General features: G+C 38.6%; 1 protein-coding gene across 3 annotated transcripts in view; it reads right to left on the bottom strand.

Moving 5' to 3' along the window:
- Positions 1-22,735, bottom strand: part of LOC143150923 (semaphorin-1A) — a 715,101-nt gene that overhangs the window by 392,149 nt on the left and 300,217 nt on the right. For all 3 annotated transcript variants that reach the window (XM_076319521.1, XM_076319523.1, XM_076319522.1), the window contains exons 3-4: positions 17,321-17,417; positions 4,121-4,172 (exon numbers count right to left, since the gene is read on the bottom strand). In XM_076319521.1, coding sequence (XP_076175636.1) covers positions 4,121-4,172; positions 17,321-17,417 — 149 coding nt within the window. The remainder of the gene's footprint in view (positions 1-4,120; positions 4,173-17,320; positions 17,418-22,735) is intronic.

The following is a 22,735-nucleotide window of genomic DNA, read 5'->3' as shown; positions in this document are numbered from 1 at the left end:
TTTAATAATTAACAGAAAATATTACAAAGTGTACAAAGTATTACTAACGAGAGTAAGCACGCAGGTGCCTAAATATTGAGGAAGCTAAAGATAAAAGCAAGATAAAAGTACCAGTAGTTGACATCCTCAGAGAAGAATGGATAAAAATATTCATAATAGAAAAGAATTAACGTACAACGTCACTGTTTCATAGATAAATCATAGACAATTTTTGTTTCTAACTACGATAGGATAAGCTTTGTAAAGATTGAACAGGTAACATTAACAAGTCTTAGAGTAGACCACGTAAAAATAATACACAATCACTTCATAAAAAATAGAATTCAACTCCTAATCGAGCATTTTGTCAATCAGTCATCGTTTCGCTGGTATAGAATCGATTTAAAAAAAAAGAACAGACGAAGTTTGCAATTGTCACCAATTTTTGCAAAATTGTGCAACTGAATTTCTGATCGTCAATCGTTAATCTTTTTCTTTCTCTGTTTACATCGAAAAGAGTCATCCCCTCGAAATAAATTTTCTTTCAGGTTTTCGTAATGTCAAAATCATAAAATAATTTTTACTTCACAAATCGAAAATGTCTCAAAAGTATGACCCGATCTTTTGAAACTTCCTCTATAAAAATACACAGTTTCTAGCATAATTACTTCTTGATTGACATTTCGATTGCTTCGTCGGTATTTCTTCGTGGTCAGTAACTTCTCAAAATTCTTTGTACACACACTGTACTTCTATTTGATACATTAGAAACGCAATTTCCTCGATTGTTCGTTTCTTGGATCTTGAAGTTTCACGTGATAACGGAAGCTCTCCTACGGATAACAATAATGTTCTCTCGGTACTCACCGCCTCTGCTCGATCGATCGACATCGGATTGCTTTCTGTCGAGGTATTGCTAATATTCTTCAAGGGTGACTATCGAGATGGCCCCGGTTCGGATAATGCGATTTCGATCTGTTCCGTATTTTTCTCGCGATGTAATTTCGTGCGACAATCGACGTAGATGTATGTATGAACGTTCCGCAAGAGTAGGAAATGATTTGTCGATTTCCAATGAAACTTTCCGAAAAGCTTTCGTGCACCGATAACGATCACTCTGGTTACAGAGATTGCTATACCGGGTAACGCGTCGTTCTCGAAAACACGTTCACGGATTTGCAGGAAGCGGTACCGCAACGCGGGGAAATTTTTCGAAGACTGAAATGCTTTTAGATACTTCTCGACGCGTGTGTCGCCATTTTGGGCGAAAAGTTTTGGCGGGGGAAAATCTCGACGATCGTTTGATGTATTATTCCTGCACCAAGGATTCAAAAGGACTGTGAAATGGACACGGAATATATTCGCGTTGAAACGTTTTGTTACGCGGAATTGTCATTTTCAGGTACACCTCTTGCTTAAATTAATACAAAGAGGGTCGTTAAAATTGTTCCACTGGTAGAAATACGGCTACGAGACTCGCTGATTTCGATTACAGACCTCATTGAAATAATGTACGGATTTGATGACCCGTAGCTGCGAGACGTGTGGATTTGTTATACGAAACAGGGTACGTGCAACGTGGCCTTTAAACAGCTTATCGAGATGTTTATTGCGAAATAACCGGGCTAGAAGCGACGTATGTATCGGGTCGTCCCATAAGTTCGTGCTCGTTTATTTTTCTACCATATAATATTTTAAAACGTGAAACTTTTGGAAAACAATTTGCGAATACTTTGGAACAAACGCACGTATCTCTCGAAAGAATTAGTACCGAGAAATTGCATTTGAATTTATTTTCACAAGTGCATCGCGGTAGCTCTGAATTAAGTAGAATTTTATGGAAGGTACTGGTTAATTTTTTGGAAAATTTTAAGTGACACATAAATGTTGAGAATAAAAAAGAAACGTTCAAATTTGATACAATTGGTGCTTTCAGACGTGCAACCCAATTTCGCAATAGGCAAAAATTGTCAACTTTAATGTGCTTCAGTTTTTAAACAAATTCGGAACCGACAAAATGACTTTTATCCCCTCGAATTTCATATGGACTGCAACATATTGCAATTTCATCGTAATTCCTGATCCCGAGGGCAAAAAATAATCGATCCGGAGCGGAGCGACCCAGAGGAGGAAACTCAATTTCTTCAACCATGTAAAAATTATTAACCGTATAATCATCACATCGTTCATAGTTTATCATCTTATATCGATATTAAATCTATACATTGTTTCTCGCTATTGTTTACTTTTTATGCACCGGTAAATTGTATAATAAATGAAAAAAAAATAAAAGTACACATAATGCGAATCGTCCCAAAGAAGTTTCTTTTTATATCCATAAAATACGTGCATATTTTATTATTCTTCACATATATTTCAATTCGAGTTGGTTCATAACCGAGCTATCTTCGTTGTTGCTCTATTTTCTAATATCTTTTATATTTCTACACGATTCTCAATCTCAAATGTTTCTAATTTTATTTATTCCGAAGATGATTCAAAACTCATGAGCCGAAACGTCGATAATAAAAGTAACTTATAACCGTCACTAAATATTAGAAAAATGAAATGAAAAAATATTGCGTCTTTCTAGATCGATTAATAGAAACAATCGACAGGGAAATGATTAATAAAAGCTCCTCGTTGCATTATTATCTACTAAGCAAAGTAACTCGTTGATACGTTTCAAAGGAATAAACATTAAACAAAATAATTCGTTAATACATTCCAAAGGGATAAACGTTAAACAAAATACTTCGTTAATACATTCCAAAGGAATAAGAGTTAAGCAAAATAAATCGTTGATACATTCTAAAGGAATGTACATGCAAAATAACTCGTTAATACATTCCAAAGGAATAAGGATTAAACAAAATAATTCATTGATTCGTTCCAAAGGAATAAACATTGAACAAAATAACTCGTTAATACATTCCAAAGGAATAAACGTTAAACAAAATAACTCGTCGATACGTTCGAAAGAAATAAAGGTTACGCAAGAAATGAAACAAGAACTTAACCGATACGCGAAGGCGGCAACGTCAACGCGTATCGATAAGTACCGGAAACTTCGTAAACGTGTCCCAAAACCGATCGGTGCCAAAGTATCAATTTCAAACGCAAAGGTACAGTATCAAAACAGACATCAGAGCTATCGCTATCTATGCCAAACGGACGTGCCTGCAGCAGGTATTAAGAGGATCGAGTCTACTCCCGCTAACCCCTTTCGATCGATCGGACGCGCGAAACGTGGAGAATGAACGATAGAGAACCCGACGAAAGGGAGGTGAAATTTTCGACGGATCGGCTGGCAATCGAGCAATCGGGCACTTTCGAGTTCAAGAATCACGATCGCTGAAAGTCGATCGATAATCCCTCTCTGTTTGCAACGAGATCCGTGGAACCTGGATCGTCGAGCTCGAAAAACACCCCCATTACCATGTAAATCCATTCGGGGCTCTCGTTCGGCCCGGTTTGTGTCCACCGAACTGACTCTTTCTTTTTGAAAATGCCCCGTGAAATTAGTACCTTTAGTAGGTCGCTGCTAAAATGAAACATTCAAATTATTGCGCATTATGCGCGAGAACGAAACGAGAATTTCACGACGCGAAGCATGAAAATTGTAGCCTCGTTGCCGCGTCACGGAGAAACGGGGAGGGGAAGAAAAAAAAAATAAAAGCTACGGGAGGGAGGAAAATAGGGGGGAAACCAGAACCGTTTCTGTTCAGAGAAAACACTACTCCGTAACGTTTCCCTTTTCAGCGTTTTCGAGTTTAATTTATCGTTACCGACAAAAGCGTTCGTAATTTCTCCGTCGATGTATCTCCTCCAGCCACCCTGAACGTTCATAATAACGCACGGTAAATAAATATTATCCCGGGCGTGTGTGTCAACCCCTTCTGTACACCGTGTGTCGTGACAGCGACGATCGTATTTCTTCCGTAGAATTAAAAACACTCGTTACACACGGGAGATAAAATCGGAATTGTCTCGGCCAGGAATTCCCTCGATTTCAGATAACCGCGCGCCGGTTTAAAATACCACGGATTCGAAGGGAGTAACGTAATCTGGATCGCTCGTACATTCTTTATCGAGCCGGCAGATAGGGCGGTGCAGGTTTTTTTTTTAGAGTTACACTCACCTGGTCGTCGATCTCCGCTAGGTCGTGCAGACTTATGTTGTAAACGGCGTTCCTGAAAAAAAAACGAAACGAGAACGTTAAGTCTTGGCACCCGTAAATCCTTCCCGCGATCTTTCCTCGTACCGTCTTCAACCGCGAGCAATCTGAACGGTGGACGAGATAAGCATTGGTGTAATTACAACGTGAGCGACAAGAGCTGACGGACACAACAATCCTTGATAATCAAGGGAAGTAACAACAGTCACGGTGGAAAAGGACCGGGTAACGTGGAAAACTTTTCGAATGTAACTTCAATGGAATAATAATTCTCTCGATGTACACGTGTGTGTAGATTTGCGTTAATACTGGCGAGTGGTTCTATTGTGCTTAGGCTGATTAGGGTATTGTACGTAAGACGAACGAAAAGGAGGGTGTCGAATAAACGAAAGAGAGTAGACGATACAGAGATCTAAGTAGAGATCTAAGTGGAACTAAACGTAATTTATGTGTTAAGTGTAACTGTCCAACGAACAATATATTTCAACCTAAACTGTGTACAGTGATTACTACAGACGCTTTGTACCGTAGACGAGCAAAATTTTTGTTCAGGTGGACGAGACTTTCGAACGAAGGTAAACAAACTTTTATTTGTTACTGCTTGATGAGAAATTAGAATTTTTATTACGAGATGGAGTATATTGTAAGGAAAAATGTAACGAATACTCCATTAACCTTATCGAATGATAATTTATAGCTTTCTATCGGGGAAGGGCAAAATTGTTATTCGGGTGGTCGAAATTTTCGAACAAACGTAAACAACTTTTTCTCTTTTACTAGTTGGATAGAAATTAGAATTTTTATTACAGAATGGAGTACATTGTAAGGAGAAACTACTACACGGTTGGTTTCATTCGTCGTTTTCGTTCGAATTTTGCCAATTTCTGGTTTATATAGTGTGTCGTAACAAGTAGGTAGCTACTTCGGAGATAAATTGAGGACACAAAAACAAAGAGAAAAGTTCGCGTAAATGTGTGTCCTCTTTGACCTTGTTCCCAAGTTCTGGCGGTTATTATATCGTAAGAGGCTATTTTTTATACTATTTTTATTTTTCTCCTGTTATTAATCGTACAAATGAATTTTGTATAGTTAAAAGGAAAACGTTATTATTTATTAAATTTATCAAATAATTTTTTTAAGCATAAGAAACGTCTAATTCTTTTCACGGTATCACGACATACACAAGTATTTGTAACACTTATGGCAAGATTAGGTACAAAGTATCCAATCTTTAGATTCAGAGACGAATAGATTTTCTTCTTACTGGAAAAACTCGGTTAGTATTCGAGATTTCTAATTGATAACTTAACGAACAGGATATACAGAGTGTTCTACTTAAATGGACACAATGAAATATCTCGTAAAGGACTAATTAAAAAAAAAAAGATGGAACATGTCTTTTAGCATTTTAAGAGAGAATTCATCTGGTATTTTTTTAATACGTGAACGTTTTCAAAGCCACTTCAAGGTCAACTTGTTCCTTTTTTTTTTAATTCATCATACATTTTTTATTTTTGAATTGCATTCTATGTAAAAATTTGCATAATTCTTGTTTCAAACATTTCTTTTTTTGTGAAACCTCTATATTTTAAGATATTTAGAAAAATACCTGAAAAATGACTATCAGTTTGAATTCAAGAAGTTTTGTTATTTCCCTTCGGTTAATTAATGTTCGTATTTCGTATTTATTTTGATTTTGCGGAAGCTTATTCACTTGTATCTAAATATAGTTCTTATCTGATCGAAAAGCTAGAGACCAAACGGAAGTAGTCTATGAGATACTGCACGATCATTCGTATTTACGCAGTTATTGCTTTATCGCGAGTTAAATGTGGAACACTCAACAACTGCAGACAAAATTGAAATAATATTTATTTATAGCGAATCGAGACGAAATATTACCGAGGACGTTACTTTGTATGTTTTACGATATCCATCGTAAGATATCCATCGAGTTGTTCGTTTCATTGAACCGTTAAACAGTTTTCTCAAGATGGTAGTGCACAAACGAAAAGATTCACACGACGAAAAACAACTACAGACGGAAATAATGAAGTTCGTGTGTTAGCTGCAGCTGCTTACAATCCAGATGTGTATACTCGTTCAATTTCTCGTAGTTCTAAAGTATCTCGAACGAGTGTTCGGCGAATTTTAACACTTCGTAAGTTTCACATTTAGTGAAATATTCAATTTCTTGCACAAGTACCTTCATGGAAATGATTTTCAAAGTCGAGTGACGTTTTGTAAGCGAGGCCAAGATTGAATGCAAATCAATGAGGAGGAACTTTTTCCAGTTCACTGCTCGTCGAGGCCACCTGATCTAACATCGTCAGATTATTTCTTATGGGGTTACCTTCAAGAAAAGGTACGTCACGAACCACCTATCGCTCCAGAAAATATGAAAGAGGGAATCACAATTGCCTGTCGAAGTATCAAGGGAGAAACTTTATTATCTGTGCGTCGATCATTGATTGAACGCGTCAATAAATATTTGGAAACTGCAAATCCTCGTTTTGAGTATTTATTATGACGTTGTTGTACCAAAAGATTACATTGCATTGGGATTAATGTGATATTATATTGATGTGATAAACGTAAAAAATTAATGTAATACTATAACAATTTTGTAGTAGTTTCTTTAAATATCTTAAAAAGTAGAAGTTTTACAAAAAGAAATGTTTCAGACAAAAGCGATGTATATTTTTTAGGTTCACTAGAATGCTGATATAAAAAAATTTAAGTTTACAATATAAAAAAGTCGACCTCGAAATAACTTTGAAAACGTCCACTCGTTAAAAAACTAACAACGACATTTGAATATCCTTTCAAAATTATGAAAAATATATTGCACCTATATTTCCTTTAATCACTCATTTAAGAGATATTTCGTTGTGTCAACTTAAATGGAATCCCTATACAAATGAATCAGAAGCTGCAAGCCATGTAATTACAGTTGAAATGAAGCACAACTACTAAGGGTATTATATTGTCAAAATTTGAAGAAAATATCGAGACTGAAATATCAGAAACAGTATGCAATTTACAAAAAAAAAAAGAAGTACATCGCACTACAGTAAATGGTGTTAAAATATTTTCCTCTTATTCGTGTAGCTGAAATATTCTTTTAAATTTCGCCAATATTACCCTAATAGCAGTGTCTTCTCGCGGTGACAATACCCTAAAACTTCCAAGTATAATTTTACACATCCTGTTTCTTACAATTTTCGACCGCAACCGTACCAACACTTACACGATCCACTGTACAGTCAGCATAGTATTCGTTGTTCGAATCGAAGCATCTTTGACGACAAGTTACGAGTCTCTTTGTTTCCACTTGTATAAAATCTCGAAACTGTGAATTCAATTGTCTCTAGTATGCTAATTACAAAGACATCGTTGGCCCTTTGAGGTAGACAAAGGAGAGACTGCGAAAGGGAAGTCATTTTTTTTCAATGAATACGATCCTTCGATTCATCTTAGTACCGTGCATATTAATCGTGCAAGAAACTGACATCGAAGCGGATATCGATTCTACTTTCTGTCGATATCTACAGCCTCCCCAAATTGTGATCCCCTGTCTCATACGAATTTTGGCACATGACATGATTTAATGCAATGCGTCATCCGCGTAGTATGTGACTCGATCCAATTTACAAAGCTGCTGTATTTAGCAGAATACTATGTTTCCTGTAGCCATTCAATCGAGAACCGTCTTTCTCGATGCAATTACCTAAGTGACGGAGAGAATGACAAACGACGGAAAATAAATGTGAAGAGTACGAGGAATACGATACAACTGACAAGGAACTACCACGAATTTTTAATCGTCGATTTTAGCAAACCTTAGCAGATTTGTAAAATAATTAAAAATATTACCTACATTATTTCTTATCGGCCAAGATTCATGCTGAAGGGTAAAAGTAGTCCTCAAAATTGAGAATAGAGACATATTCGATTCGATATCGCGAAAAAATTGTTTACATAGTTAAATTTGCGCTTTCAAAAACACAATTTTGTAACTTAAATTTCAATTATACAAACTTGGAGAAAAGTGGGTGAATTTCGATTACCTATGCAAGAAATGTTATAAAATTTGAATGAATTATACATTTGTTAGTTTTTTATGTTAAGTGATACTTTTAAGTGTCTAGTTAGTATTAGTTGTAGCCAAGAATGTATAAAATTACGTTGTAACGAAATTGAACCTTTAAAATCAAACGAGGTCATTTGTCGTTGTCATTTGGCATAAAAGGGATAAAAAAAGACTGTTAAATCGATTAAAGATGTTATTATTTTCTATTTCAACATTCTCAGTTATTACACGAATCACAAATATAGCCATCTGAGTTATCCCATCCTGAACATTTTTCATGTTCCCATTGACCTTTTTTAATTCTTCCATAAAGCGTAGAATAGGTTATTCCAAACAATTGTGCTGCCTTATGTATAGGCATTTTCCCCTTACCAATTACCTTCATGACCTTTAATAAGTTTTGTAATCTCCCTGGCATCTAAGCCAGAAAAAACAATGTTAAAAGCTGGCTAAAATTACCCCTTTATCTTGACTGATATTACCTCACACCTTATGCTCACACATTTCAGAGTAGGTTAATATACAGAGTTGAACTTAAATATCACCAAAATCCAAATGTGAATTTCAAAGTAAAAACATTTATTTATCTACTAAGATTAATATTGATAATTTATATCAGTTTCAAGAACTAATTTACCTTCCTTAAAAATTAATCACTGCTATGAAATTATGTTAGGCAATAAACATAAATACGTATCGAGTATCTTCAGCTGTTCTACAAATTCGTAGTTTTATTAAAATCGATGATTAACACTTCAAGTTCCTTATTAGTACTTAAAATCGTTCAATTGTTTGTACAGTCAGACATGGCGTGGAATTTCGTCCATCGAACAATGTGGATTGTTTTTCCGCAACTTTCAACGAAATGATTTACAGTTACAGTTTCTTTCGACCAATAAAAAACAAGATTGTCAATTGAACGATGTTGTTTCTTAATTCTTTACAATGAATACTTGTTTTTGTTATGAATTTTGCAACGTGGATCTCTTCAGCGACGAATTACTCCGTTTGAAACGAACAAAAATTGTAACCAATATTTATTCACATCTATCGCTCTTATAACGATGCTTCTGTGATATTCTATTAAGTACTATAATTGTGAATGATCTATTCTCAATTTTAGCGATTCGTTCCATAGAAAAACATTTAAAATAAGTACAAAGTAAAGCCAGTCACACGTATGCACCAGTATCCTGGAAGAAATTAATATTCATCTCTAGAAAAACTAACGATGGATGGTCACGAAGGATCAATTTTTCATCGCACGTCACTGGCCAATTCCAGCCATTGCTCGCTAGAATGACGTTCAACAAGCGAGCTGTATACACGAGTGCTTACTTTGTATCGTTCATTCTTTCGATGCTAGCAAAGGACGCGAGCAACTTGTATTTGGAGCTTTTTGCCAATTTTCACGAAGTGTCTGAGAACAATCAGGACACTTATGCCAAGTTCCTATTCCCTGCAAGTTCTCAGGCCGTCTAACGTGGCTTTGCTTCAATTAAGATTCTCAAATGTTTGTTATTCACCTTCTCCACGGGTTTGTCTCCTTCTTCGCCTCGAGGCTGGCACCATCGGGACAAAACTTGTGAAACCAACTGCAGACCGTGCATTCATTAGCATTTTCCTTCTATAACGTCAAGCTAATACCTACGTCTAGGACTGGCAAGTAATTGAGTTCAGACACACATGGAGAACCGAGCTAAATATTACGCGTCGAATGCATTTTACATTTTATTTTTCCACTGCAAGAACAACGAATCGTAAAAATCCAGCACTTTGAGTACGAGAGCTGGTATCGTGAGGAACGGTAGCGTGATAAAAAAATTTCCACCAAGGGAGGTCGACATTTTTTCGTTTTGAAAAGAGAAATTTGTTCTCGTTTATTTCTGTAAGGTTCTTTAATATTCAACGTTCGGTTAATAGTCAAAGGGAATTTATTAATTCTGTTCCAGGGACACGTTCCATCACGGTTCTCTTTTCTTCCGTAATTAGGCTACCCATGAAGAGTCTATTTAACGCGAACACTAGAAATTTCTTACTCGCGAGTTTTCTATCAGGCATGTGTAAGTGCTGCATGTTCGATAATAAGTTCCACGCTAAATTGATTAAGTTCGGTATTAAGTTAGCTCGGATATTAAGCTGCACCCGATACATCGGCTTTAATACGTCGCACGTAGTATAACTTGGAAACTTCGTTTATGCGCACTCCGCTGCAATTACTTCATTTAATCCCGACAAAGCAGTGCGCCAGTCTTCTTCCGTGATCCAATCAACCGTGTAATAACCAATCCGTCGCTTTAACTGTAATTTCTATAATCGCGAGAAAATGAACAACCTCGAAAAAATTCTACGGAACACTCGCTTCGCAAATTGTACACGATGTTGTTGAATTGTAGATGGACAATTTACGACAGGAGTTTCTAAAATTTTCGAAATAAGCTACCATAAAGAATAAAAAAATTTCTGCCCTCGAGATCTGTAAGTGGTGTCAACACGATTGAAAAAAAGTATGTAACAACAGTGATCGAACTTCGATGATTAATGTATCAATAGAGAAAGGTGTTTAGGCGATCTATATTTTCTATTTTAAACATTTTCTTTCGTTTGGTTGCAAGATACCACCAATTTGAGAAAGAGTGATTTAGGATTTAATAAATCTGAACGAAAGAAACGAGAAATGTAACTGGAAATTAATAGTTTCGAAGAGATTCTATTTCTGCGACTATGGATTGTTTTTGTTGCTAACCAGCCAATTAGAACTTTACTATGTTTTGCGACTTTCGAGGTGATAGCATTGGATTCGTTGTGAATTCACTTTTGTAAATTTTCTAGGTCACCTTCTACTTCAAAATGTTATATTTCTCCAAGATTGTTCAAAGATCATGTTATTTACGTATCATTGAATTCCTCTGGATACCAACTGCAATACTGTATACAAAATAATGCACAATCTTACTCAAACAGAAACATCGATGTCTTTAAAATTTCAAAGAACGTGATCTTGAAAAGCAAACAATTTTTGAAAAATTGTACCGAATAATTTTCGTCTCTGGCATTCACTGGTACCGCCAAAAATATTTGTAATTTTTGTTCTTTACTCGATCACCCATTCGTTCCTTGTTATTCAGAATTATTTTCCAACTAAAATCAATTATAAACAGATTAATCGGCTAATTCCTAATATCGCGCAATAATAAACAACAGATTCTTACGATACACCTATTTTCTAGGTACTGTCAATTTTTATAGCACTGTTATTTCAATTTAAATTTCGTGACTTTATTTTCCCGTTACAAAACCTGTAATCGCTATAATGCAATCCATAGAAGCTACAAAAATTATTATTACAAACGTCGATATAATACAGTGCGAGAATTTCGGATAAAACAACTGGTTTGCTTGGTGGTCACATTTCGAAAAGCTGTTACGGTGCCGATTCGAGCAACGAATATCATTTTTACCACTCTGTCCCATTTCTCGAGATTTCGTCTGATTATCGTCCGCTAATGGCTGCGTGGCTAGAATTACCTACTGATGGGATCGAGCAAATTTTCACTTTTCCATCGCGCAATCTTCCTCTCGATCGCGCATTAATAACTTTTTCTCTGGGCTAATCTCATGCCTGTGAGAACGGTTTTGCGGCGATGCGCAACGACGATAATGTCGTAGTGAACATTTCGTGCGACAGGTTGTTAATACAAATTTTCATGGGAGAGGAAATCCATTGAATACGGCTACAATCCCCTGTACGTCGTGAGCGATGCCTTGATAGCCAGACGTGGCGATCAAATTTCCCATGGTGCTTATCGCGGCCCACGATATAACGAGAATCTTTATTTACATCTCATTGGGAAACCGGCTACGAAAATCCACGAGCGTATTAACGCGAGTACGCGCGCGATGAACGCGCAACGGGATTTTCTATTGGAAAGAAAGAAAAAAAAAAAGGGACCGAAATTTCCATTAGAAAGTTCGAGACTGAGCCGATTTAACGAAACTGTTTACGAAAACGCGGATACAATTTCTCTTGAAACTCCCTCAGCACTTACACGGTATTCGAAACTTTGGTTCGCGATAATTAACTGGCCAAAGCGTTGAGCTCGCTATTAGTGTTACATCGGTTAACCGAGCAATTATCCGACGTAGTAATAACTACCAACTACTAATCGTGGTCTACTTAGTTAACCACGCGACTGTAAATTAAACGACTTCGATCACGTCGTTGCCGATATAAAGTGGATGGAAAAAAAGTGCTCGTATAAGAAACTGATCGAAGAGATAACAGTTATTAGAGAAAAGATTGCAACTCGAACGAGAACGTACAGAGCGTGTCCAAACTCGGATGAAACACTCTAAATACTCTAGTACCACTAGTACTCGTGGTAAATTATAAATACGGGGAGAAATAATTTTTGTTACAAATTAATACCTTCCTTTGGTTTGCTCCTTGGATCATTCTTTGATCTTATCGATCGACAAAGGAAGTTTCTTCGCTTACATTTTATATCCTCATTGTAAACTTTTCATTTCACTCGTAATAATCATATTATTTTACTTTAATTCTTACACAAACTACGTCAAAATTTGTCGCACTGCTTTTTCCTTATTTATTCGTATTAATTCCATTCGTGTTACTTATTCGAATAATTTTTTCTCTTATATTCGAATTTTTCCTTTCGATTTTGCATTCTGCATTTCTCAATTTCTATATATATTTATCGCTCCTGAATAGAGTCTACTTCCTTCTATTGAAACGTCAAGAAAATGATTATCATTACAGATAAATATTTCTTTGCCCAAAAAGAATTGAACAAATCTTTCCTCTTTTTATTCAAGTATACACACACACACACTTGAGCGAAAGAAACTGGAAATTTTATTATCTCAAATTCGAAACATAAAAATGTTTCGTAAACTCGTCGGTATAAAAAATGAAACAAACACAGATATTACGCAACCAGAGTACCGTACGTAAGGTATTCAAGTGTAATCAGTCGTTACGGAGACGCTGGAATTTAATTGATACCGTGCGACAAAAGGTCGGTAATTGCACGGAGACTGCAATTCGATATCTGAGAATCCATTCTCGGTGAATTCGATCCGTATTTCGTTTCTTGATACGGAGAGCTGTTTAAAGAGCTCGAGCGACTTCCGTCTCCAAAGTGAAACATGTCGTGAGAAAAGCGTCAGGAAAGCGTTCAAAGGTGCGAAATACGATCCACTATCAGAACGAAACGCGTCGCGGGTAGAATTCGAAAACATAAACCACAACCGACTGGAATCCAGTTCGTGTTCTCCCGATGCAACGATTTAGAATTTACGATTTTTCTCCCTCCTGCTGGATTTACATTTCCTTTTAGCCACGACGCGTTCTATATGGAAAAAGCTAGCTGTGTGTCCGAGCGTGGCATTGTTGTTGTTCGGCGCGTACACTCGTTCGAAATGTTTGCATTTACCAGATGGTCATCAGCTATTCGCCCGTATATACACGGTATTTAGAAAGCAGGATACAGCGACTTTACGAACGCAGAGGATTTTAGGAACGCACGGTAGCTGCAAGAAACGTTGAAATCCAGTAAATGCGCGGCTCGCTTTTTTATTCGCGATGTATCGTGCACGAGGTAAAATTCATCTACGTATACTGTGATTCGTAACACCATTTTAAATTCATTCGATAAATTTCTATTTTACGTTTTCATTAACGTTTTGTTCTTTAATATTAGACGGATGATCTTCAAGTTATTATTATTCATCGGTTCGTCGGTCGATCAGTTTTCTCACGAAATAAGATTATTTTTAATATTATTTTCAATTACTTTTATCAATTATAAAATATTTATCCATCGATTTATTTATGTATCAGGGACATGTTAGATTCGTTGTATACTCTTGTGTTTTATAAAAAGACGAGTGGTCAAGAGTTTTTCACGAGTTTAATTTTTTATCGAGCAACTTTTTTAACGAAATATTTTGGTAATTGTGGTGTATTATAAAAAATTCTTTTGTTCGTGGTATGGTGATTTTGTCGCCATTTTTGGCTTTGAAGTGGTTTCCGACCAACTTTCCCGTGGATATCCTATTTTCCGGTCGGAGAAAGGTAGCAACAATTTTTAATATTTTCTAACATTTTTCACCTCGTGATTATATAACTACAATACCCCGAATTTGAGTTATTCGCGAGATAAAATTTTTTGCCAAAGTGTATTTCCGTTTGGCTGGCCGCAATTTTTTGCCATTTATCGCAGCTAGCTTGGGAAAGGTGTAAAAAGTGGAAAATTTTTAGAACAAAAATTGTACTAAAAAAGAAAAGTAAAATGGCAGTATGATATTAAAGAAATATCGAGAAAATCCGAAGAACAATAATACAGTTATACGGCAAATGACGTACATAATTGTGCAGAAAGTTTATTATATCAGTGTTCAGCATTTGTCATAAATTAATAAAAAGAGAGACAGACACGACAAAAGGCTCTATACTTTTTCACAAAAAATACAGCGATTTAAATCAATTTTCAGAATATGAAATAAATGTCGAACAATGAAAGTGATCTGAATTTATTTTTCTCGAGATGTTATAATCTATAATAAAGTTTCTAATGAGACTTCAAATGAGTAATGAAAAAAATAATAATAAAAATCTGACACGTATCGGAAATACAGTTGAACAACAATTAAGCCAACCAAGCTTTTTCGCTTCGTTCAGCTTGAAACATGTACCAGATTCTCTTTATGGCTTTGATTCCTGACCTCGTTTAACCTTGAATATTACCGAGTCAAATGTCGTTGAACTCTTCTCGGTAACCATTTGTATGTGTTATGAAAACATTATAGTCTCCAATTATAATTACTTTAGAGACCACCTCCAAATCAATCGCATTTCATTCGAAATTTATCGCAAATTTTGACAATTGATTGAAACTTCCGCGTTCCGCGTAACAATTAATTTAAGTGCTAATATTCCTTGAAACAATCAACTATTATTCATTTCTTTATCATTTCTGAACTTATTTAGAAAAAAAAAATTCTGGTTACAAATAAAACGAACACTCTGTACAACGATCTCTGTATTTTTTCTACCAAGTTTAACGAATTTATGAGAAATATAAATAATGCGTTATTAAAATGGAAATACGAGCATTCGTTGTACGAAAAATTATGTTTCAACGTCGGGATATAGTAATTAAGTGTCTTAGCGTTATAATAACCGTTAAAATTATTACGAAATACGGAAAGATCTAGGACATGGATAACTATGCTTCTTAAGTGTGGATTTCAGTCTTCCGGAGTTGTAACGAACAGTAATGGACACTTTGTTGGTCATTACAATGGAAGACTTTAGAGTATTAACGTCTTTTTGGCAAGAACTTTTCGCATAACTCTCAGAATAGTCTCTTAACATAGGTAATCACTCTGTTCCATTGTTTTTAGCTATCAAAACTAGATACGAATCCTTTTCAAAAGTTTCCCTTCCGAATACGACCAACGAATTGCAAACTAAAGAAAATTAGTTTTTTAACTTGCAGACTCATTTCAACCGAACATTTTTGTTTCTTAATTTTTCTCATCGTGCACTCCTAACATCTTGTATACGAATTAAAAATAATGAATCCGCTTGCGTTATAAATAAATCACAGTTCAATGTTCGTACATTTCCTCCAGCTCGGTCTCGATACCATTTTCTAGTATAATTTCCGATCGTAACTTTTAAGTCTTCGCCGATAGAAATAACTGGTACAAATCTAGACTCGCAATCAGAATATTAATATAAATTCTTCGTTCTTATATTCCCTACAATTTTAGGTTTCTACCAATTAATTCTACCGACGAATACCTAAAAGTTACGATCAAAGAGTACTATAATAAATTTAAAAACGATCGATACGAATCTCTAAGCCTTGTGATTACAATATTAATAAAAATTTCTCGTTCTTACGTTCCCTTTAGTTTATTTTCGTATCGATTAATTCCATCGACGAGAACCCAAGAAACACGATCGAAAGGTATCGTAGAAAGTTTATAAAATAATCAACACGAACATCTATCTATCTCGTCATCACAATATTGCTAAAAATATTCCGTTTTTATATTTCCTACAATTTTACGTTTCTATCGCTGAACTTTACCGATGAAAACCTAAACGTTACGATCGAGGAGTACTATAACAAATTTAAAAACGATCGATATGAATCTCTAAGCCTTGTGATTACAATATTAATAAAAATTTCTCGTTCTTACGTTTCCTTTAGTTTATTTTCGTATCGATTAATTCCATCGACGAGAACCCAAGAAACACGATCGAAAGGTATCGTAGAAAATTTATAAAATAATCAACACGAATATCTATCTATCTCGTAATCACAATATTGCTAAAAATATCCGGTTTTTATATTTCCTACAATTTTACGTTTCTATCGTTGAACTCTACCAACGAAAACCTAAACGTTACGATCGAAGACTATCGTAAAAAGTATCCAAAACGATCGACGTAAACTCCTATCCTCGTAAATAGAATATTGCTAAAAAAAATTTGCCCTTCTTACGTTTCCCCTAATTGAAATTTCATATCGATCAATTCCATCGACGTGTCTGCAAATTACGATCGAAGAGATTCGCAAGAAAATAGTTCGCGAAACCAGCTCCGTACGAAGCGACACCAAGGTAAAAGGTACCCGGTGGCCGTTTTCGAAGGGAACGCACGAACGCAATGAAACGCTAATGTTACGACAATTACGATAAGAACAACACAGCCGCGAGACGTTTTTCCTTACCCGGTTCCTCGACTCGGTAATTGAAACCAATTTATTCCATATCGAATAGCTCGGTGGTTGCTACGATCGATCCAAGGGAATACGACTCATGTAAAATTAAAGAGGACACGTCATAAGGGGCTGCAGCCGGCCTCATAGGCGGCTACGGTACCGCGTCATCGAGCTCGTGCTGCGTAATCGAGGGAGTGACTCGCCGGGAACTTGGGACCAGCGATCGAACGACTGGAATCTAGCCGATGACCATCTGGTGACCCCTCCCGGCGCGCCGGCAACCGTGAAAGAATCGAATCACGTAACAATTACCTGGCGCCAATCAGGATGGAAGTGGTCGCGCGCTCCAGGAGCTTGAAGTGCTCCACGTGGCTCTCGTTTCCCAGGAACCGCTGGCCAATCACCTCGCCTGTAACACACGAACGAAACGGACACGTTGAGAAAGTTGACCGATCCAAACGCTCGCAACCAACGCTCCGATACAAATGCAACGATCTCTCGTACCGAACGATCTCGTTTATACCGTAGTTGCAGCTCGTTGCGATAGCTCACGACTTTTCACCGAGTTAACGTTCCCGCACCGTCGAATCGGTTCCGTTCTCGTTTTCGCACGTTCGAGGAATATGTCGATTTTTTCAACGACATCGACATATTTTTAAACGGAACCGGAGACGAAGGTACGACGAAATGTGGAGGAGTGGAGGCGAAAGAGAGACCTGGGTCAAGAGTCGAGCGGTGCCATACGTAAGGGAATACGTGTGGACAATGTCGTGTAACTTTTGCGTAGTTGCAGGCTTTAACGAAGGTCGATTAAAATGGCTGGCCCGATACGATCTCTCTTTCTCCGTGATGTATACGATACGTAACGAGCAAGGGGGTTGGAACGATCAACGGAGAGCCGTAGGACTCTGCGCGCGGTATTAGTCATCAGATAAGCGAAATTGTTGGTTTTTAATATTTTTTACTTGCATCTTCAAGGGAATGGTACCGTTGGATCGGCGAAGTTCTCACGATGGAAACGAGTCCAAACAGGACCCTGTTCGAAGTACTTTTCATTTTTCGAAAACGAACATTTTTGATAAATGATTCGAATAACGGGGAATTGAAAGTAATCCGAACCAAGTCGTGTTTGGATTCATTTTCATTGGGAAGACATCGTCGATCTGTTCGCGACATCTTCGCGAAGGTATAATGACAAATGTAAAATATTTCGTGGATTTTTCTATTAGTTTATAAATCGAGTTAACTTTGACCGATCAGAAAATAGTAAAGATGTTATTTTAAACGAACTTAAAATTACAACAAACATCTACAATATGCCTCGCAGATACGTGCTCCATTTTACCCCAGTCAATGAATCGATTAAATTAAAAAAAGTCATATAATCGCTATATGTCACAAGCATTGAGTTATTCGGAAAGTCGTTTCGTTTTTTTTTGGGTGAAATGGAACACGATTTTTATAAAGTGTATAAACATTTCATTAAATCATATATTCTCCATTTTGGAAAACGAAATGACTTTCCGAACAACCCAATGCTACTACCGCCTGTAAAGATCGCATCATAAATATTTCGCGTTACAATTACACTCTTAAACATACGTAAACGTCTTGCAAACAATTACAAACTCCTAGTATTTTCTCCAAACCAGATTTAATTCCATACTAATATTATCATCCGGGGGTACCCTCGAGCGTATCGATTGAAAGGATAAAAAACGATACACGATCTAAAAAAAACCCCATACCGATTGCAACATTCGATCGGAGGGAATTTCGTTCGCGGAGCGATGCGACTGGCCCGGTCACGTCGCTCGCGTCGCGCGAACAAAGACAATGGTGGATATAACACCGGGAATGGTTAACGGGGGGAACAATTCGATCAGTTATCCGGTAGACAGAGTAAATCGTCCACTCCCTAACAATTCTATTCGAGAGCTACGATTACTCCCGACGATAACGATCGAGCGGTGACTAACGCTACGGTCAGGAAGTCCTTCGTTCGTTTCGGTGCGCTCGCAGCGGTACGGTTCTCTCCCCTCCCTCCCTCCCTCCCACTGGCTGTTCCTCGTCGTGGCAGCTTTATCCCGGCGTCAAAAATTACGCGCGATACCCCGAAGAAGGGCCGTCCCGTCGCCCACCGCGTCCAACAATCTCCGAAGCGGGGCCCCGATCGCGGCGCGTTTTACTGCGCTGTAAAACGCCTCATCATTACCTTTCCGCGTACCTGCGCCGCGGAGCGCAATTGCGCCCGGACGGCTCCTACGTCCATGAATGGACTTCACCGGTGTACACACCGATCTACCGTACGCCCGTGCGCGCCCACGCGGTCAGATTTATGCGCCAGATATAGATACGTGGGTGTATCGACGCGACGAGACGCGCCGAGCGCATCTCAATGGCGGGGAGGGAGGGAAACTTGTTACGAGCGAGCTGAAACAGGCCCCGTGCTAGCGCGGATGTAATGTCGACGTACAAGGAGGATAAGACGTAAAATGAGTGAGAGAGTGAGAGAGTGAGAGAGTGAGAGAGAGAGAGTGTGTGAGAGAGAGAGAGAGAGAAAGAGAGAGTGAGAATGAGAGAGTGAGAGAGAGTGTGTGAGAGAGTGAAAGAGTGACAGTCAGAGAGTCAGAGAGTGAGAGAGTGAGAGTCAGAGAGTCAGAGAGTCAGAGAGTGAGAGAGTGAGAGTCAAAGAGTCAGAGAGTGAGAGAGTGAGAGTCAGAGAGTCAGAGAGTCAGAGAGTGAGAGAGTGAGAGTCAGAGAGTCAGAGAGTGAGAGAGTGAGAATCAGAGAGTCAGAGAGTGAGAGAGTGAGAGTCAGAGAGTCAGAGAGTCAGAGAGTGAGAGAGTGAGAGTCAGAGAGTCAGAGAGTGAGAGAGTGAGAATCAGAGAGTCAGAGAGTGAGAGAGTGAGAGTCAGAGAGTCAGAGAGTCAGAGAGTGAGAGTCAGAGAGTCAGAGAGTGAAAGAGTGAGAGTCAGAGAGTCAGAGAGTGAGAGAGTGAGAGTCAGAGAGTCAGAGAGTGAGAGAGTGAGAGTCAGAGAGTCAGAGAGTGAGAGAGTGAGAGTCAGAGAGTCAGAGAGTCAGAGAGTGAAAGAGTGAAAGAGTGAATGTGTGTGTGTGTGAGAGAGAGAGAGAGAGAAAAGTAAGAAGAAGAAGAAGACGCGACGGTGGAAATAAGAAAGCGCGAGAAGAGCGAGACTAGACGGTTAGAAAGTCGTGTAACAGAGGGTAGGGGTCGGAGTAAACCAGCGTGGTGGTGAGGGGGGACAATTGTGAAGCGCAGAAAGGGGTGGAAAATGGGTTATAAGGAAGAAGAAAAGCGAGGGAACGACGCCGGACGAGACGAGAGTAAAACCAACGCGCTGGAAAGAAAGGAGAGACAAAGGGCCGACACGTGGGTGGACGAGCAAGAGGGAAGATAAAGAGGCAAACGGTGGAACGGAAAGAAAGAGAAGGAAGGGATGGGGGGAGGTGGACGGAGAGACAGAGAGGGGGAGGGAACAAAAAAGTAGCGACCAAGAGCGAAGGAAAAGAAAGAACGGGAATATGGGATGGGGGGTGGGTGGGACGGGGTAAGGGACGGTGGAAAGAAGAGCACGCGTAAGGGAAGTGTGCGAGAGTGTCTCAGACTTTATATAGTCGACGATAAAGCGCTGCGCCTACTTTGTGGCGGTTCCCCTCTCGATTCTTCCCTTGCACCCTCTCTGCACCTTCAAAGCCCTATCACTCGCGACTGCCGCCGTTATGCCGCTTCTTGCGCTACGTTTTACGACTCTTCTACCCCTTCCACTTTCTCTCCCTCCCTCTTTCTCTCTCTCTTTCTTCTCCACCCTCCTACTCTTCTCGTCCCGTGTTTTTCCTCCCGACCGCGGAACCTCCTTCCCGAGGCCGTATCTGGTGCACGTACCGCACCGCGCGCGGTCCGCTTCTCTCTTTTTTCTTCCCCTTTCTCTCTTTTGCGGTTATTCGCGTTATGCTTTTTCATCCGCGTACCTACAAACGCGACCGCAATAAAGCCTCTGCTTGCCAGTCGAGGAGGTAAAAAAGAGGGCTAGGGAGACAAGGGTATTCATCGGTACTCATCCGATTGTACGAGTCAATAGAGGATGTTCGTTTCGGAATCGAAGGAACACGAGTTTTCTTTCTTCTAATGTTTCTTCTCGGAGCGATCGTGAAACTTTTTAGCCGGTTCTTGCGCCTAGGATCGAACGGGATCTTCTAGGTGGACGATCGACGATTCGAACGTCGACGCGGTTTTTTCAAGGAGCAAAATTTTTATCCGGAGCGAAGTTTCCAGGTAGGATTGAAAATTATTTCTAAGCCTTTAACTCGTCGAATAGAGAATCAAATTTTATCGGTACAAAGAAATATTTGGTTCCGCCGCGAAACAAGAAAAAATTTAATTGTTCCATCGAATAAATCGGTACAGGTTGGCTTTGTTCGTCGTCTTTTATTGGGGAAAAAAATTTGCACGTGTTCTCGGCCATTCTCTCGCGGGCATTTCGTCCCTCTTTTTTGGGGAAAAAAGCAAGCACTTTATGCTCTACGTTTTATTCGCTCGTGTCCCCGAAGAATTATTCAAAATTCCAATCAAAAGTAACCATGGAAATTCTAAAACCTCGATAAGCAACCAAGAGAAATTACAAAACTCAAGGAAGGATCGCTTTCTTTAAAAATAATTCTCGAAAACGACCCATTGTTCGTAGCGCCATTGTCGGACGTTATCTGCCAATTGTATGGCTCCTTTTCCAACGGAATGCTTATTTACAAAAGGAGACAATATTATGCTCGACGATCCGAATCAAGTCCAACCACCTGCGGCATTTACTATTTTCAAATTCTTTACCACCGAACGAGAGAAAAGAAAAATTCCTCACCGGATAAATCCTTCGAGCGTCGAACAAAGGATGTAACATTTCACACGCGAGATTAAATTATGCATTTAACGTTGCGCAAACAAAAGCTTACTCGATCAACCGTCGATCCAATAAACGTTGCTCCAATAAAATTTTGTTCGTCGTTGAGATCCAAAGAATGGCTAATAAACACGTCTCGCCGCTTAACATTCCGATCGATTCCTCTCTTTAACGTCACAAATATCAATTTTCCAGTAGTAGAAATAGATTTTCCAGAAATCGATTTTGTAGCTTTCGATCCAAATTGTCCGGATCCCAAATCAATGTAAGAATCTTTTCTCTCGCGCGAAAAAAGAAAACATACTTGGATGTCGTTTTTCGAAATGGGTAGTTGGGGAAGATCGAGGACACTGCGTTCGACACTTTTCGTAAGTACTCGAGCGAGCCTCGAACGAGGGATCCTCCCGAGCACTTGTAAACGGGGTGAACGCGCGAGTTTGGGTAATTGAGCGGCAATGAATTTACGACTTTAAATCGTCCCCCTTCGACGACTATGGACGCATTTATGCTCTCGAGTCGAAAAGTAGTAGAAGATCGACGCACGAAATTCCTCTCGTTTCTGTTGTTTCCGCGAACGAAAGGGGATGAAAACTTGGCCGTAACGATCATCGCTATTAAGCTCTCGTCGCTACCACTTTCAACGCTGCATCTGAGAATATCCGTGTAGCTTTAAACACGTTGCAAGTAATTTACGTTTCCGCGAATCAATTAACACCGGACGCAATTAGCCAAACTATTTACGTGTACGAGTAGAGATACAGAGATCGTCCATTTCCTGAGCGAAACTCGTATTAACCTCAATAATAAGTTC

Source organism: Ptiloglossa arizonensis, chromosome 9 (assembly GCF_051014685.1).
Source record: "Ptiloglossa arizonensis isolate GNS036 chromosome 9, iyPtiAriz1_principal, whole genome shotgun sequence".
In the NCBI taxonomy this organism is placed as follows: Eukaryota; Metazoa; Arthropoda; class Insecta; order Hymenoptera; family Colletidae; genus Ptiloglossa; species Ptiloglossa arizonensis.
This window is presented reverse-complemented; position numbering and strand designations above follow the sequence as displayed.